We start from the raw sequence: 16,307 nt of genomic DNA, 5'->3' as shown, positions 1-16,307 counted from the left end.
TTTGCTAGTGAAGTTAAAACCATCAGAGTTAAAAATGTAACATGAACAAATAAGCTTTGAAAGCTCACTTATGGCAAAATTTACTTCCCAAGGAAATGAGGAAAAAAGGTGCCCAAAGATTCAGATGAAAAATCCCTGAATAGAATTCCAGAGCTAACAACAAAAAGCAACAACTAATAATTTCAATTATTTTAATTTATACTCTCTGCTGCACTAAACAAAAACTCCTGGCCAATTTCAGTACAACAGGTATTATCATACAAAAGCTAAAAAAATGGGATCAGAAGCAGAGCCACCACTGCTCCAAGAACAAGAAGAGCTTTTGATTTTCCATTACTAAGTACACTCCAAAACTGCAGTGAACCAAATTCTGCCTTTTTACTTTTTTCTCTCCAAGATCTAGGGGCACAATCCTCGAATGCTGTCTGCAAAGTAAAGTATGCCTATGCTGGAGGATTCAGGATTTTCCAGACACTGGCAATTATGGTGCCAGTGGCTTATGAAAGCTGAACAAATTTGGATTCTCTCCCATCTTGGTGTCCCAACATATCCTACAAAGACTCCATGAAAATACCAGGAATTGGTACCTTCTGGAAGAGATGTATGAAACCATCGCAGTGAGTAACTTGGACGGTCAAGGAGATGTGAACAGCAGGCTGGACATAGGTGGAGGGCATGTCAGGAAGCAAAAGCAAAATGGCAGCAGAGATGGCTGCAATTAAAAAGTGTTCTAAGGAGTGACTTGGTTAGCAATCATAAGCTTGAGGTTTTAGGAAACCAAACAGAAGCAAAGAACTTTCATCATTTTGGAGCAGAAAAATCCAACACACTCGCATAGCTCCTGGAACAAAAAAGCAACAAAAAACCCCCAACACAAACCCCAAGAACACATACCAATGGTTGCAAGGATGATATTGTCTTATAATGCCATAAATAGTTCAAATCTGGCAGTGCAGACAAAGGAGAAGCTGTGACTGCCACAAAAGTGAGGTTTCTAAGAGGAAATTGTGATTGTAGGCATCCAGTATACACAGTCATAACTTCATTAGTCCATGTATGTATGCATGAGATCACTGGATTTTCTTCAGATTTTCTTTGATTTTCTCAGTCAAAATCCCATTTGGGGGAAGGGCATGGGGAAAAGGTAAAAAAAAAAAAGAGAAAAGAAAAAAGAAACAAACCTCTTGGCAGCAGACAGTAATTGTCAACTTAAAACCAGTACCAAGCAGTATCTACCACAAAGCTGCAACAATTTGAACAACCCCAGCAGCAGCTGATGACACAAGGCAGCAGCAGATGTGCACACACAGTGTACAGGAGACGCAGCAATACAAGCGTAACTCTGTTCCAGAATCCAAAGTATTACCAGAAAGCTTATCGGGACTCAAAAGCATTACAAATTACAACCACAGACTAAAAAGAATACCCTCACCCCATCTCACAAGGATTGGGAACATAAACATTCAGAAGCAAGAAATGAATGAATTAAAATGCAAAACTATTCATTAATAAAGTAAAACCATTAAAATGTTTAGAGCATACAAATATTGCTTATCATTATTTTCAAAGGACAAGACAACATCCTCAAAAGGCTAAAGCTACACACAGTAGGTCACTCTCAGTCAATATAAAGATTTAACACCAACAAGCCCATGATTAAGTGTATTAACAACTGGACATAGTTAATAAATGAAACACTGCTCCTCTTACACCACTCAAGAAAATGCAGCATCATGCAAATTTCTTTCGGCCCACATTCTCTGGCACTAAACATGAGCTGTTACAAAGCCCAGGTGAAACCTATGAGACAGAGAGGGATTTGGAACATTGTATCTGGCTCCTAGAATTCCTGTTTTGCAGCAAACCTAACCCTACTCCAGTATGCTTCCCCTAATGCACCAAACTGGTACACACAGCAGGTGAGATCGCACATGCAAGATTATTTTTTCAGGGGTTATTCTAAAATTTGAGGAAGCAAGATTATTTCAATTATTGGCTTAATTAAGTCATTACAGTTAATTGAATCACTAGCAGAAATAAACTTTAGTATAATTGACACTTCAAGTTTAGGAATTAGCTTCTATTTTTGTTTCCTGCTTATTTTTTTCCCTTTTCTCATTCTAGAGCATAATTTAACCTCTACTTCTCATAATACAGAGCTGAAAGATGTTCAGTCTCTTTTCAAATTGCCAATCACAGGTGTGATGGTCACTTAAGGTAACCTTAAGTTTTAAGGCAGAAAGGTCACAGAGACCTTTACTCATGCCATGATAATGGAATCTCATCTTCAATTACACAAAATAACACGTCTCCAAAAATCACCAGTATTTGTCTTCCCTCTTGCTCTGGTTTTGGCTGGGATAGAGATTTTCTCTCCTTGGTAGCACAGGGCTCTGTTTTGGATGCACCAGGATGGGAGGACAGAGCCAGTGGATGCATGGTACCTGACTGCTAGTTGGGTTGAACCACAGCACCTCTGAAGTTACAAAGAAAATCTGAAAAGTCCCTGGGACTTCTGTCTGCACACAGAAAGTTGGAATAAATGCAGTTGGGGACCCCTGTCCCAAGGCAAGGGGAAGGCACTGCCTTGATCTGCTTGAGTGTAGTACAGTAGACTTCAATCATGCAAGCACATTGGCTGTGATCAGTGTGTTGCTCTGCTGCCAGACAGGTGACAGGACCTCATGTTACCACTTCTCATCATTCAGCCACGTGCTGAAGCATTCCTCAAAAGGATAAAAAGTGGTGGCAAAGTCTGACTGAAGAGTACAGCCCTTCCTGTTTTTACAGCACTGGTTCACATTCACCTCGGAAGCATCCAGTATCTGATGAGTGTTCAAAGACTCTCCCACACATGTAAGCCTTGGTGACAGCCACCATGGTTAACAACCTGCACAGTGACCATTTGCTATGTAAAATATGATGGCAGAACCACTTTTCCCAAGTCAGATGTCTCCCTTCCATTCAATACAAAGAGCCAGTACATTTACACTGCCACTCTACACTTCATTATTGCGTCATCTGCAGCTTATTGCTTTATCAAAAGCAGTCATTACATGTATGTATGTATCAGTCTGAATTCTATATTAAGAAAAAACAATTAGACTGTTCTGAAAACATGGCTACGCAATGAACTTCTTTCCTCATACAAAGCCAGCTGAAATACATAAATAGAACACACATCACAAATAAAAGCATTGAAATATATTCCTATAAATAAAATTACTAAGTATGGTTCTTATAGGCATTTCCCTTTAGCACACACACCAACGGTTTAAAATTCTGAGCATACGTTTACACTACACAAGCATTGGACATGGCACACTGTTCTCCGTTTTCCAAGGCTAATCAATTCCACAAACTTGAATCAAACTGGAGAAAGCTATCTCAATATATAGTTCTCAACTCTTGAGAAGCTAAGAGATATGCCTTTTATATCAAATATTCTACACTCCAAAAGATTCTAACCTTCTTGTTACCATTTCAGATCCACCACCACAATGATGTGTCATTTCAAGAGGTAAGGAACTGAAGAAAACATTGCCTCTAACAATGTCTTTCTCCCATATGTGAAATGGAGCTTCTGACTATTATAAAAGCCCACTGTAAACTGCTTTCAGAAAATCCCTAACTGGTGTTATCAGAAAATTTAACTCTTGTACAGAAAGTTTCAGCAGCAGCACAGGCACAGCAGGCAGTCCTCTTCACAGAGAATACCCCTTAGTAAAATCCTTCACATGAAACAATGCCCATCTTGACTTAGTTTTCAATTACTGCTTTTATTATTCCTAGTCCCTTCCCCTACTGCTTGCAGGAGGGGAAATGTACTACTGCATGAAAGAACAACAGCTTTAAGATTTTTCCCTTACACATGAATGAATGGCTGATAGTCTTGAACAGAATTAAAGCAAAGACTAAATGTTTAGAATTTTCACCTTGTGATATTGTCAAAATGTGATAGTACCAGCTACCAGAAAACCACACCATAAAGACCTAAACCATCAGTATCAGACAACCAGAAGTGTTTAGGTTTCTTAAATTCCTTAAGGACATTTGTTCGTGCATTCCTTGGAGAAAATAAAAAAATTAAACTGTTTTTAAGAACAAGAAACAAATAAATTCAAGAAGTTTCCTAAGGCCAGAGAAGGACTTGTGAAAATGAGTCTGATGAGCAAGAACAAGGTAAGATCCAGCAATGGCAGCCCTTCCTGGTGTTAAGGCAGCACTTCAGCCACAAGAAAGAAAATACAAGGACAAAACTTCTTGGTATGTCTATGTACTGGAATTGGGATTCTTAAAAGAATTTTGCCCAAGCACCTCAAAAAGCCAAATACTACCCATATATGTCTGCTGCCAATTTTTGTTGAGAAGAAAAATTACCCAGATTCTCAGCATTTAAACTTTCATTTCAGTATTAAGCTCTTGATAGTGGTCTGTTCCAGGTGCCTTAGAGCAAAGTGTTAAAACCAAAATAAAACACAAAACCAACCAAAAAAATTCTCAATAAAAACTCCAAAACCAACATGGAAACTTGGAGTTGAATTAACTATCTGGGGGCAAAAATCTTACTAATATTGGTTATATAGCAATTAACCTACATTTCCGTTTCCAAACTCTACCTACCATGGAATTTTTAAAGATTTACCTTTCATTTTATTAACCTGTACTAAAAACGCCACACCTTCTAAAATCTCCAGGCTCCTGGCCTCAACCTCCTTGGAACATATTTAATTGTCTATACTGTTCATTGTGTAGAAAAACAGTTCTGTTCCCAATTTGTTGACTTTGACTCAAGTGTTCGACAAGTTAGAACAATTGATATTACTGGATGCTACAAAGGAAACAGCACACCAACCATACAATGCTACATTTGAAGATCATGACTTCCACAACATCAAGTTTGTAGGAACTTCTGGAGAAGAAGGATTTTGAACTTTCTTCTTTATTCACTGGCCAAGGATAACTACTTTTTTGGATGTTATGGAAAAGGATGATTTACAAAATCAGTTTTGTAAAGGACCCTCTGGGACAGACACATTACTGGCTTTTTTTTAAAACTTGTTTTAATGATCACAAGTTGTACAACCTGTATCAAGCAAAGGTATCTTCCACTAGCCACAGGAAAAGTAAAACAACAAAGCAAAAAGCGAACAAGAGAAGCGTGTACAGAATAAAGGACAAAGTACCCTTTGAATCTCTACTCTCAGTGCTCACAGATACATAAGCAGGCAAGAAACTGATACTCTGGGGAAGAAAGTAAGAGAAAGTTCAGCCTTTCTTCCTCTTCATCATATTGTTAAAGTCTGTGTAGATGGAACCATACAATTCAAGTGGTAGCAATCTCCAAAGTTTGAGACGCATGGGATTGCACAGAGAAACAAAACTTGGAGAAAATAAACACCCTGGCTCCCAGCAGTATTTCCTGAGATTTGGAAGCTGGGAGTTACATCCAGTCCTCCCATAAGAAAGTCAGAAACCCAGAAGTTTTTCTATCCTCATGGTTCCTTATGTCTACAGACAAGCTACATGAAGATGTCCAAAGTCCTACAGATATAAACACAAATAGAAAACTCTAAAAGTGTGCCTAATATAACATTAGATTTAATTTGTTTAGCTATTTTGTTAGGACTCTGAAGGACAAATGGTCCATAACTTTAAAAAAAAATTCTAGGAAGACATTTTAAATACACCAAATAACAAAATTTCAGTCTGAATTTCACACTGATCTATTTTGATTACATTTCAGGTATTAGTGTGTGTGATTAGTTTTCTACCTAAAAAATGCCTGGTTTTGCATTTCAGTTCAACAAAAAACTCCAACCACAGCATTTCCACCTTTGTGTAAGTTCTGCCACTTCTAATCCATGAAGTTGGGCGCAGGGAAGTGCAAAATCTAATACAATGCCCCATAAATTTCCTTTAAGCCCTTATGGCATAAATGCTAAAAACATTGTTTAGCACTTAGGATGACAGTGACATTTTTTAAAGCTCTTTAAAGCTGACTCAAGTGCATTTTGTACTCCCTATCAATCTGAGAGGGTAGAAGGGAAAAGTAATCATGCTAACAGCGCTACTACAGTAACACTGCTTATAAATACTTACAATTACCTGCTATAAGTGTTCAAATTTTTGTAATTTAAATTATCCCTTCAAACACAGCATACCTCCCAGCAATGACCACATCAGCACCTACACCTCTTTTTAGAGTTATGCTTTCCATTCTAAGCAACTCATTACAATCTTCCATGAGTCATAATAGCAAAAATACTAGTTGGAAGAGTTTTCCACTGGGATGAGTAAGGAGGAGTAGAGGGAAAACAATTCACTCAATTGCTGTCAGGTGAATTGGGAAAACTTAAAAGAAAATTCTCTACAGATTTTTGCTGTTTTCATAAATAAAAAAATAGGAACACTATTAACATTTTATGTAATAAATAATGCAAATTGACATGAATTTGTATTAAAACACCTCAACTTAAAAAAAATTAAAATAAAGGATTACTGAAAAGCAAATGCAGATTCTAACTTTTCATGTACCATTTACTGCTGCAGCATGGTAAGCGTGAAGCCAACCATACTTTTCGGGTATATAAATAAATATAAAGTAACATCACAAACATACACACATATAAATACAGAATTTAGAGAACTTTAAAAACTGCTATTCTCTGAGCGTTGCAAGGTTTTCCATCTATTTAGTTCTGTATTTTGAAAGCAGCATTGTAAAATCAGTCTTTAATAATTCCGTTAAAGTACAACTCGCCTAGTTCACATTAAAAATAGCAAATGCAACAAAGTCCAGCAATTAGTATTTTAAAACAGAAAAGTTTACATAGGATACAAACAAAATCACAACCATAAAGAAAAGGCTATTCAACTGAATTCAGGTAAACTTGGTTTTTCTGTATTCTGCATTTCTGAGTTACAGAAATTGTCAATGAAATCTCACTGAAAATATTCAGGAGGACAAAAACTTTTTACAAAAGGATCATTCCAGAATCCACTAAAAAAATCAAAATCTAAAACAAAATAAAATAACTACTACCAATGAATCAGAAATTAATATACTAAACCATGACATTCTGGCCACAACTTTTAATGGGCCAGAAGCAGCATTAAGAGCTAATGATATTTAGACAGAAGATCAAGACAAGACAGCTGATCTACGAATTAACAAAACTGCTGGAATGAACAAAGGAATTACTGGTCAGGCAACAGATGGTATTAACTAAAAAAAACCCAACAAAACCCAACACATCCCTGATATACAGATTGCTGTGAAAGTATAAGGAGGTGTCATTATCTGCTTTCGCTCTTGTAACAGCTTCTCCCTTAAGCATCTGTTACTGGGCTTTATTGAAGACAAAGACTGTATTAAAAGAGATCTATCTGACCTCTAAGGGGAAATTGTTGTGTTCTTAATACTAGAAATCATACTGTATGAGAGTTTTAATTGTAAGAACACAAATTGTTAACACACTGGGGATTAATGAGGACTATATTCTGGTTGTAATTTTTTTGTGTGGCTGCTGAAAAACACTTGTAAGATTTTCCTGCACTGAAACAGGAAAACCTGCCCTTTCCATGAACCAAATGATTCACACAGACTCACTGATTAGATGGCCCTGAGCATCCCTATTATTTCCATCTCCTACTTTCAAAACATCTGTCTGAAGGTCTGCACAACACTCCGGCCGGTACCAGGCCTATTCAACAGCAAGGCTGTTAACTGAGCCATGCAAGGTACCTCCATCTTTTCCCATGTTACACACCCCTGTCCAAAAGCAAAAACTTGTGGCAAACCACAAGTTTGCCTTATACTTGTAAAATCAAGTATGAAAATACTCCTGGCAATGACTGCAATATTTTTGTATTAAATCAAATAGTGACCTATGCTTTGTATATTCTGCTCTCACTCAGCTTACATTTAGGCCTGGAACCTATAAAGCTTAGGGTGCCTTTTCCTTTAAAAATAGATCAACGAACTTCAATGGCCTAACCACAACAAAGTTATGAACACATTGGTCTCTGGAAGATACAAGTCTAATTAACAAAGGCATGTCTGATTTGAAGTTCAAATTACAAGAGTAAAATTTAAAAAACACCTATGTCTCATCTGATTAGAAACAGCATAACTTACCCTGATTTTTCTTTTTCTTCAGCATCCGCATTTACTGTAGGATTTTCCATTTCTTTCATCTTCTCCTCCTCTTTATCCTCCAATTTGATTTCATCTTCAGTTTTGATTACATTTAAGTCCTTTTCTTGATCAGGCTGAGTAAACACAGAATCTGGCGAATTTTTTTTGTTTCCCTAGGACAACAAAACCTTTAGTCAACTCACAAGGTGAAAACAAAGGAATTAAGAAAAGGCAGATAAAACACACTGAAGTCGTAAGAGTAAGACAATGCTACAGTGTGGGGCTTCTCCTAAAATTACAGCATCTCTTCTGCTTTTCCTTTTGAAAGTCTTAAGCTAATCCTAACAGTTTAAAGTTGCAGCCAGGGTCCTAGCTTGTTTTATCACAATGATACAGGCATGCAGCTCTTAGACCTGGGCTGCAAAGCAATCCCAAAGACAATCACTTCACAAAGCATGTTTCCACTTGGGATGCAGAAATACCAGTACTGGTCTGTGTGGGATTCCTCCCAGAGAATACCAGCCCACATTACAGCTGTGTTGCACACTGACTTGAGGAGCCACACTGCTTCCACAGCAAACTCCGAGGCCTGTAGAGTGCTGCACATCAGTTTATGGCCCTGAGCTTCCTCTGCTAAAGCCACTGAGTCAACAGGGGATTTTGAAAAGCTATAAACATTTGTTTCTCTGGACCACTAAACTACATTAGACCATGTGTACATAATATGGCCCAGGTCTTTGTAGAGCTTCACTGTTTTCATGGGAACACAAAAGTAACAGCAGTATTTATGAGCATTATTATGAGTATTTACATAGTTAAATGGATGATGAAAATATCAGCAATACAGTTAGCTGTGAGCATGCATTACCCAGATAACGATAAAGCTGGACACTAATTAGTCTCCATTTCACCCAGGAGGCCCTCAAATAAATGAAATGTTGGACCTGTTTTCTAACAAGTCAGACATTTTGACATCATGACCCTGGAAAACAGGCACCTAGGGTAAATACAGCTCAAATGTCTTGTTCTGAATTAGGTTTACAGTGAGTTTTTGTCTTATTTTAAATCCATCATAGAAATTTCAATCTTTATATTCATTCATGGTTATTAACACACCAACAGACTTTATAAACCAGATACAAGATGAACTTTAAAATATATTACCAGAACAGAGGGCTTATCATTTTCTTTACTTTCATTATCGTTCTCAGCTGACTTTTTTTCTTCTTGTTGTACTACTGCTACTTCTTCCTGCTTGCACTCGTCCTTGTCCACTTTTATCTCTTTTGCATCCTGCTCTGGTTCTTCATGCATCTTCAATTCTTTTTCTTTTTCACAGTCTTTACAAGGCTTATTAGTCACTTTCTCTGGCAATGCCATCTGAAATTCAATGTTAGCTGATGTACAATATTCTTCAAAACCATAGAGATATCTAAAAAAAAAAAAATTGTTTGTGATAAGCAAGTTTGACTAAAGAAGGAAAATCCAACCTAGAGAAGCTAAACATGGGCAGTAGGTTTAAAGCCTTAAAAACTGTATTATAAACAAAGAGTTATGGATTTTATGTATATTACCCCTAACACAGCATCACTTCAGTTCACTGTAGTTTTAGCATGAACTACATGGCTTTATTACTTACTTTCTGTATGCACATTTAACATTATATCCTGCAGCTGAATTTAATACAGGGATTCCAAGATCTTGATAAACTTGCTTCCACACCGCTCCACTTTCAATCTGTTAAACACAATGAAGTCATTGTTTTTGAATTAATTCACTGACAAAAAACCTAAATTGACAAAGTTTACAGCTTCAAAAAATGTAAGTAATTTCCTCTGATGTATAAAATGACTATTTATCACACACACAGTATTTCACTGTAATGCAAACTGCAGTCTAATGTAATCACTTTAAGCAATTTAGCATTTCTGCAATGCAACAAGCCACAGCAGGCTTTCCTCTCCAGGTGGCAATAAAACAGAGGAAAGAAAATATAGCTATCAGAAAAATCAGTACATCATTTTATATTTAAAGTAATTCTTAACTATCAGAGCTAGAATTTTAATTAAATTGGAAAGAAAAAAAATAAGTCAAAGCATCAACAATACTCAGCTCTGGTAGTACTGCACCAGCCAGAGTGCCTAGCAGTCTTTCATTATGTCCTTAGCATGCCCTTTGGTGACAAAGATCCATGACGTGCCCATTTCTAACCATCTGTGAAGGTAAAGCAGATGTACTGCAATACCCAAGTACCACATCCTGTCCTGCCTGTCAGAAAGGTATCACTGCACAAACAGACTCCTCAGCTGTCAGGCTACATTCATGGGAAGCAGTTCAAAGCACAAACAGAATCTGCTTGGCCATGAATTCAATGTATTTCAATTACTCCTCCCAAGACCAGTCTCACTAATCCCCATCAGCAAATTCTTCTTTACACTGCCCAGAATAAATAGAAATTAAGGGCCTTACATCAGGTCACTAAACTGGCTGTCTTTGAGATTTTACTGAGCAGCGACTCCTTTCACGTGGAGGTAACAACTTTATCAGACAAATGTTTCTTGAAGTATTACAAAAACACATGTGCTGGCTTATTTTATTCAGCAATAATTAAACATGCTGAGTCAATGTGTAATTTGTTTAGCTTCTAACTAGTTCTGGTTCATGTTAAAGCATGGTTTTGAGAGCTACAAGGTGTCTTATTCAGCCATAGCAGAAAACTTTCATACATCTAATTGTCCTGTGTTATTTATTAGTATTTATTTCACAATAATAAACAGCATCCTCAGGTTTTATGGCTCTGGAGTACTCATCATACTAATACTCACGTTATCAAATCCTCCAAGCTTGTGTACAAGTCTGAATAATTTGAAGAGATTCAAATTTCTGTATCCTAATACAGGTCGTTTGTTAATAGGAGTCCCTGGGTAACAAAAACAGTTGTTAGGCTGTTTTGAAGTATTTTTTTCAGAATAACATGAAATTCACATAATATGCACTACTATTAAATACAGTATTTTAAACTCCACCTCCTGCATCTGGTACTTTCTTTTCGTGAAACTTAAACTCTACAGTCTTACTGAACTAGAGGGAAAATGGGTTATGGTATTTAATGCATATATACAATGTTATTTAATGCATTTATATACATTCTTCCATACATTACTGAACATGTAGAAATTATGCAAATTTTCTTGCTAACTATATTGTACATATTTTTATTATATCCACTGAAATTATTACATCTGAAAATACAATAGTCTTTTTACTGATTTAAAAAAACCCAAACCAACCCTCAACAGGAGCAATCCCACAATGCTTCAAGAGCTGAAACTTCCTCTGCTACTGTACTAGCAGTAGCTACCACATTGTCATCTCTTGGGAAGAGTTTAACTCATTTCATATGGCATTAAAGATGATACTAATTCAACCAGTTATAATAGTAATTTAAATACAGATACCCTCACTCCTGCCTTTTCTTGCAATATATAAAAACCTGGTAAAGATCTAACATAATGACTGGCACTGGCTTTCAAAAACATCTCAATCTATGGATAATGTTCATGTGCTTAAGTTATGAGGATTCACAAATGAAAATAAGCATAAAGTAAATGCATTTTTCCATGACCTAAAAGATGTGTGTCAGTATTTTAAGTTATTAAACTGAGAATATAAATTAATATGATTGAAAGTATTAAATGTTTGATTATACATGCTATAAGTACACTATAGCAAACATAGTACAATATATGCAAAACATAATAGGATAAATATTTATATAAATCCATTTATTTCTGAAAGTAGACATCTGGGACTGCATTTTAGGAGATGAGTCAAGTGACAGACTCATCATCCAAATAGAATGGAAGGCAGAAGATGTAAGTACAGTTTCCCTGTTTCCAAAACTGTACTGCAAAGCACTACTAGTTTACAGGCTCAATTTTTCAAAGTACTGCTAATTAAAAAGCCTACCTCTGTCTTCCATGAACTTGTACAATTGCTGAAGAAAGTTCTCTCGTTCTTCAGGAAATGGCTCTATTTCCTCCTGTTTAAAGAAATGCAGGCAAGAAAACTGTCACCATTTTGAGTTACACTCCTTCATTAAGAAACATAAGGCAGTGATCATTTAGGTTTAAATGTTTAAGTTTGTTTTACTGTAGTCAGCAACAGGATATGGCACAGAGAGATACATGCTCTCAGTGCTATGCCACATGAAACCTAGTTTTATAAACTACAGTGTTTCAAAATACATAAAACATTGACTGTAAACATACATTGAGATTGGATTTCTGACTGATCACTGAAGTATCGTAAGTGATACCACAGATCAAGATGTGTTCTCAATTTCGTCCATTTATGTAGAAAGTCTGGGAGACAGCGCTATTAATGATCAAGAGATTCTATCAGAAATCTCAGCTCTATTTCTACTGCAGTTAAGTGACTCCTTGATTCCTGGACAGACTACGTCACTTTCAGAGATGAAGTCAAAAGAGCAAATGGTGCTTGCACTTTCTTAGGAGTTCTAATCCACTGCACTGGCAAACCGCAGCCAATGGCACTGCATGCGAACTGCCATGGGGCACCAGCTGGGCGCGTGCTGAGCAGGATCAATCCCAGAACTGAAATAACAATGGATATTTTGGAAGTTCAGTTCATTGCACTAATAAACCTTTGTATTAGATTTACTTAGATTAATAAACAGTGGAGTTTCATAAAAAAGCACTATGGCTTACTTTCTAACACCTCATAAATTCTTTTGGAAATGGGGTTTGCCACAACTTGTAGCAATAAGATATTAATATTTCAAATTCTGATGACTGAGCTACTGCAAAACAATACACCAAATATGAGTTGATTAATTTTTAATACTACCCGTAGAGTTTCCAAAAATAACTAGTTATTCAGTAATCTAAAGTAAATTATTTTTCTTTGGTGTATTTGTATTCTATGATTATAATTTCCATTCTTCAACAGTCTCCTTGTGCTAAGTATTAAAGCTTCACCTACCCTGAAGCAAGGGGAAAAAACATACTGTCTTTGAAGTCATACTAAGACAGTTGAAAAAAACAACAGAAACAGAATATCATTACTAAACAGAACTGGGAAAAACAAACACACGCAAACAAAAACAAACCTCAAACCCTCCAACATCTACTGAATCTATTTAATATAGAGATGTACAGCTGAAATAAGGTCAGGAAAGGCTGTAACTATTATCAAGGAGTAGGGTTTTTTTCTTATTCTACACTTCCTCTTATTCATTAAATGCACTTGGATGACATCAGAGCAAACAGGCAAAAAAATTAAGAGCCAGCATTCACAATATACTGGAAAGTGGCCCTTCAGATATAAATATCAACAGAAATGCAGTGAAAATACTCCCATCTTGCAAAGGCAATGCAAGAGGAAAGTCTCTGTAAGGGGCATTACATGATGGGCATTTGACACCCCATGTACCAGCAGAGCTCAGAGCAGGCAGCTTTGATGGGCTGGGTAGAAAACTGCAACCAGTAAAGTAGAGAGCCTTTTCACAGGGCAGGGGCACCACAGATCGGCACTTCTAGCCCAATTCTTCTCTGACAGGTACAAGGTGGTGCTGCAGCTCTGCATGTAGTTCAGATAAGAGCCTAGTTAAGAACATTCATATTCCACAGGCCATGGAGAACAAATTACTTGGGGAATAAAACTCCAAAACTGCGTAATTCTTTTAATTCTTTTTTTTTCCTCAACTCCCACAGCAGGTACTTGGAATGGACTTTTACCAGCATTTGCTGGATCATGGAAAACAGATCATGAGCAGCTACTAGGGTTTCTCATGTTCCTCATCAACAAGAAAAAACTTGCCATAAGACATTAGTCTCACAGAACATTTAGGGGTGGGGTGACAGGTGTCACTGAACAAAACCTTCAGGAAACCCAACAATGTTTTGAGGAATGAATGTATTCTTTTTAAATACAGGGGGAAATAAGGTAAAGGTAATGAAGAGGCTGAATAAAACACTCCCTTTCCTACTATACAGTCCAGTGCCGGAAGGGTACTCCTACATCTCTAATGTGATAATTCACAGAGGTGCCAGAATAGTGAATGAATACTCCTTAATTATTTTTCCAGTAGAGAACAAAGTAACTTTCTACAGAAGTGTGCTAACATGGAAAGCCTAGGACCCTGCATGCCTCTGAAAAGCATTTGCACTTTCTCAGAATCTCTACAGAGTCAGTATGTACTATACTATACTAATAGTATCTGTTAATAATCTCTCAATCCAGTTAGACAACAAGGTTTCCTAGATAATGCTTTGAAGCAGGCATATCACACTGTCATATTTGCTTATTTTCAGGTTACACAACCAGAGTGCTAGCTGGTCACTCTGCAGTCCCTAATGTATCTGTCTATTCTACAAGTTAAAATTAAATGGCTTCTACATAAGATAATAAAATTCAGGAAAACAAGAACAAGTTTTTTGCAATACAAATTCACACAGCACTATAGCACAGCACTGGGAGAGAAGGTCTTTGACAACTCTTTTACATACCATCAGATTTTGGAAAGCAAAGGAAGGCCATTTTCCAGTCTCTTCCATTAGAGGAAAAAAAAAACAACAAGGCAACTACTCTTCTCAGAAGATAAGTACAGAGGATTTGCATGTCAACTCCTATCTATATAGGATGGAAGCATGTATATAGATATGAGATATAGAAAAGCATCTATGTATGTATCTACAGAATGGAGTGAACATACATATGGGACAGACGTATCTATTTTTGAAGTCCGTGGTGACATCTTTAAGAGCTTGGGTTTTCTGTTTTGTTTTGTTCTGGTTTACAGGTAGTAGGACCACAAGGATGGCCTCGGGGAAGCCATCATGTCCTGGGAAGCAGCAAAACAACCTGCAGGTGGCTAAAGTCCCAAGAGCAGGCCCTGTTTGGGAAGAGATGCTGCTTGACAATCAGGAGGATACAGGCACAAAATAACAAAAACAAGAGAAGAAGCTGCAGAAACTGCTCAAATATGGAGAGGAGAGGAGACACACATGCCACTGACCACCAAGGAGAGCAAAGAAGAAAAAAGAGAAGTGAAAAAAAATATTTTGCCTCTGTTTTAGAAACTTCCTAGTTCAACAAATTACTGAAATCACTGTTTACTGGAAAAGATATTATCACAAGAGGTGATACAGTAAATTCCAAAATATTTGTCTGAAATGAAATCTATATGTCTAGCACATGGAAAGATTAGCTCAAACAAACAAACATGCAACTAAGAGGAGCTCAGGAGAAGGTGTTGAAAGAGTACAAGGTCAAATGTTTACAAATGCTGTAGCTAAAGGCTCTGTATTTTTCACCTAAAAGTAGTGCAGGAATGATCACTATATAAAGATGATGTGTCATTCTGCATGGATACAAACCTATCTCCATGCATCATGTTCATGGCTGGACATGAACCTGCTGACAAAGTTCAGAAATTGTATTGAGCCCAAGGAACTACTCCTTGCTTCTCAAAATACTAAGCAGAGCACTGTCTGTCCCTTGCAAACTTTTGATCAGAGCTGGATAATCTTCTGAGAGCTTAAAGAGGAGGCAGAAAGAAATTATAAACATGGAGAGGTGGCGAAGTCATAACTTCACACTTTTGCAGTCTCCCAACATATTTTAAAGAAATGAATGACTAGAAGATGAAACACTATTTTCTGGTATGCCAGAGCCACAGTATCCACAGAGGATGGACTGAGGGAAGGACCCTAACAACCATTTAAGACCCAAACCAGTTCAGTTTCTTCTTCACAATTCCCCTACTAATAGGAAATTAAGTCTGCTGCACTACTGGTACTTGCTTGAAAATTAAGAGAACAGCTCTCAAACCCTAGTGAGAGAAAAAAGTGATTATGGCAGATACAGATTTAGAGTACCACAGGAAGGTACAGAGAAGTAAAAGGCTCAAAAGCCTCTCTTTCAGCCTCTCAGCCAGCTGTGAAATGAAGTTCTTTCCTTGTCTTGATTTTTTTTTCTGGACAGAAGGCCGGGGGTAAAGAACAGATGATCAGAAAACCAAGCATGAGGTGGGGACTCCATACTTGCAGGACAAAAAAGAGAAGAAAGGTGGAAGTGGATGCATGGCAGCTAATGCCTTGACTGAAAGTCCTGCTTCATTACACAGGGTAGCCAGAGAGGTGGC

At 37.2% G+C, this 16,307-nt stretch overlaps 1 protein-coding gene across 1 annotated transcript in view; it reads right to left on the bottom strand.

Moving 5' to 3' along the window:
* The window catches only part of ARID4B (AT-rich interaction domain 4B), an 86,444-nt gene that overhangs the window by 20,449 nt on the left and 49,688 nt on the right, over window positions 1–16,307 (bottom strand). The window contains exons 12-16 of the mRNA XM_031058759.1: window positions 12,110–12,182; window positions 10,966–11,060; window positions 9,780–9,877; window positions 9,305–9,572; window positions 8,141–8,313 (exon numbers count right to left, since the gene is read on the bottom strand). Coding sequence (XP_030914619.1) covers window positions 8,141–8,313; window positions 9,305–9,572; window positions 9,780–9,877; window positions 10,966–11,060; window positions 12,110–12,182 — 707 coding nt within the window. The remainder of the gene's footprint in view (window positions 1–8,140; window positions 8,314–9,304; window positions 9,573–9,779; window positions 9,878–10,965; window positions 11,061–12,109; window positions 12,183–16,307) is intronic.

The sequence above is a fragment of the Geospiza fortis genome, unplaced genomic scaffold, assembly GCF_000277835.1.
Source record: "Geospiza fortis unplaced genomic scaffold, GeoFor_1.0 scaffold381, whole genome shotgun sequence".
In the NCBI taxonomy this organism is placed as follows: Eukaryota; Metazoa; Chordata; class Aves; order Passeriformes; family Thraupidae; genus Geospiza; species Geospiza fortis.
Note: the sequence above shows the minus strand (reverse complement) of the source record. Positions and strands in the feature narration are given on the sequence as shown.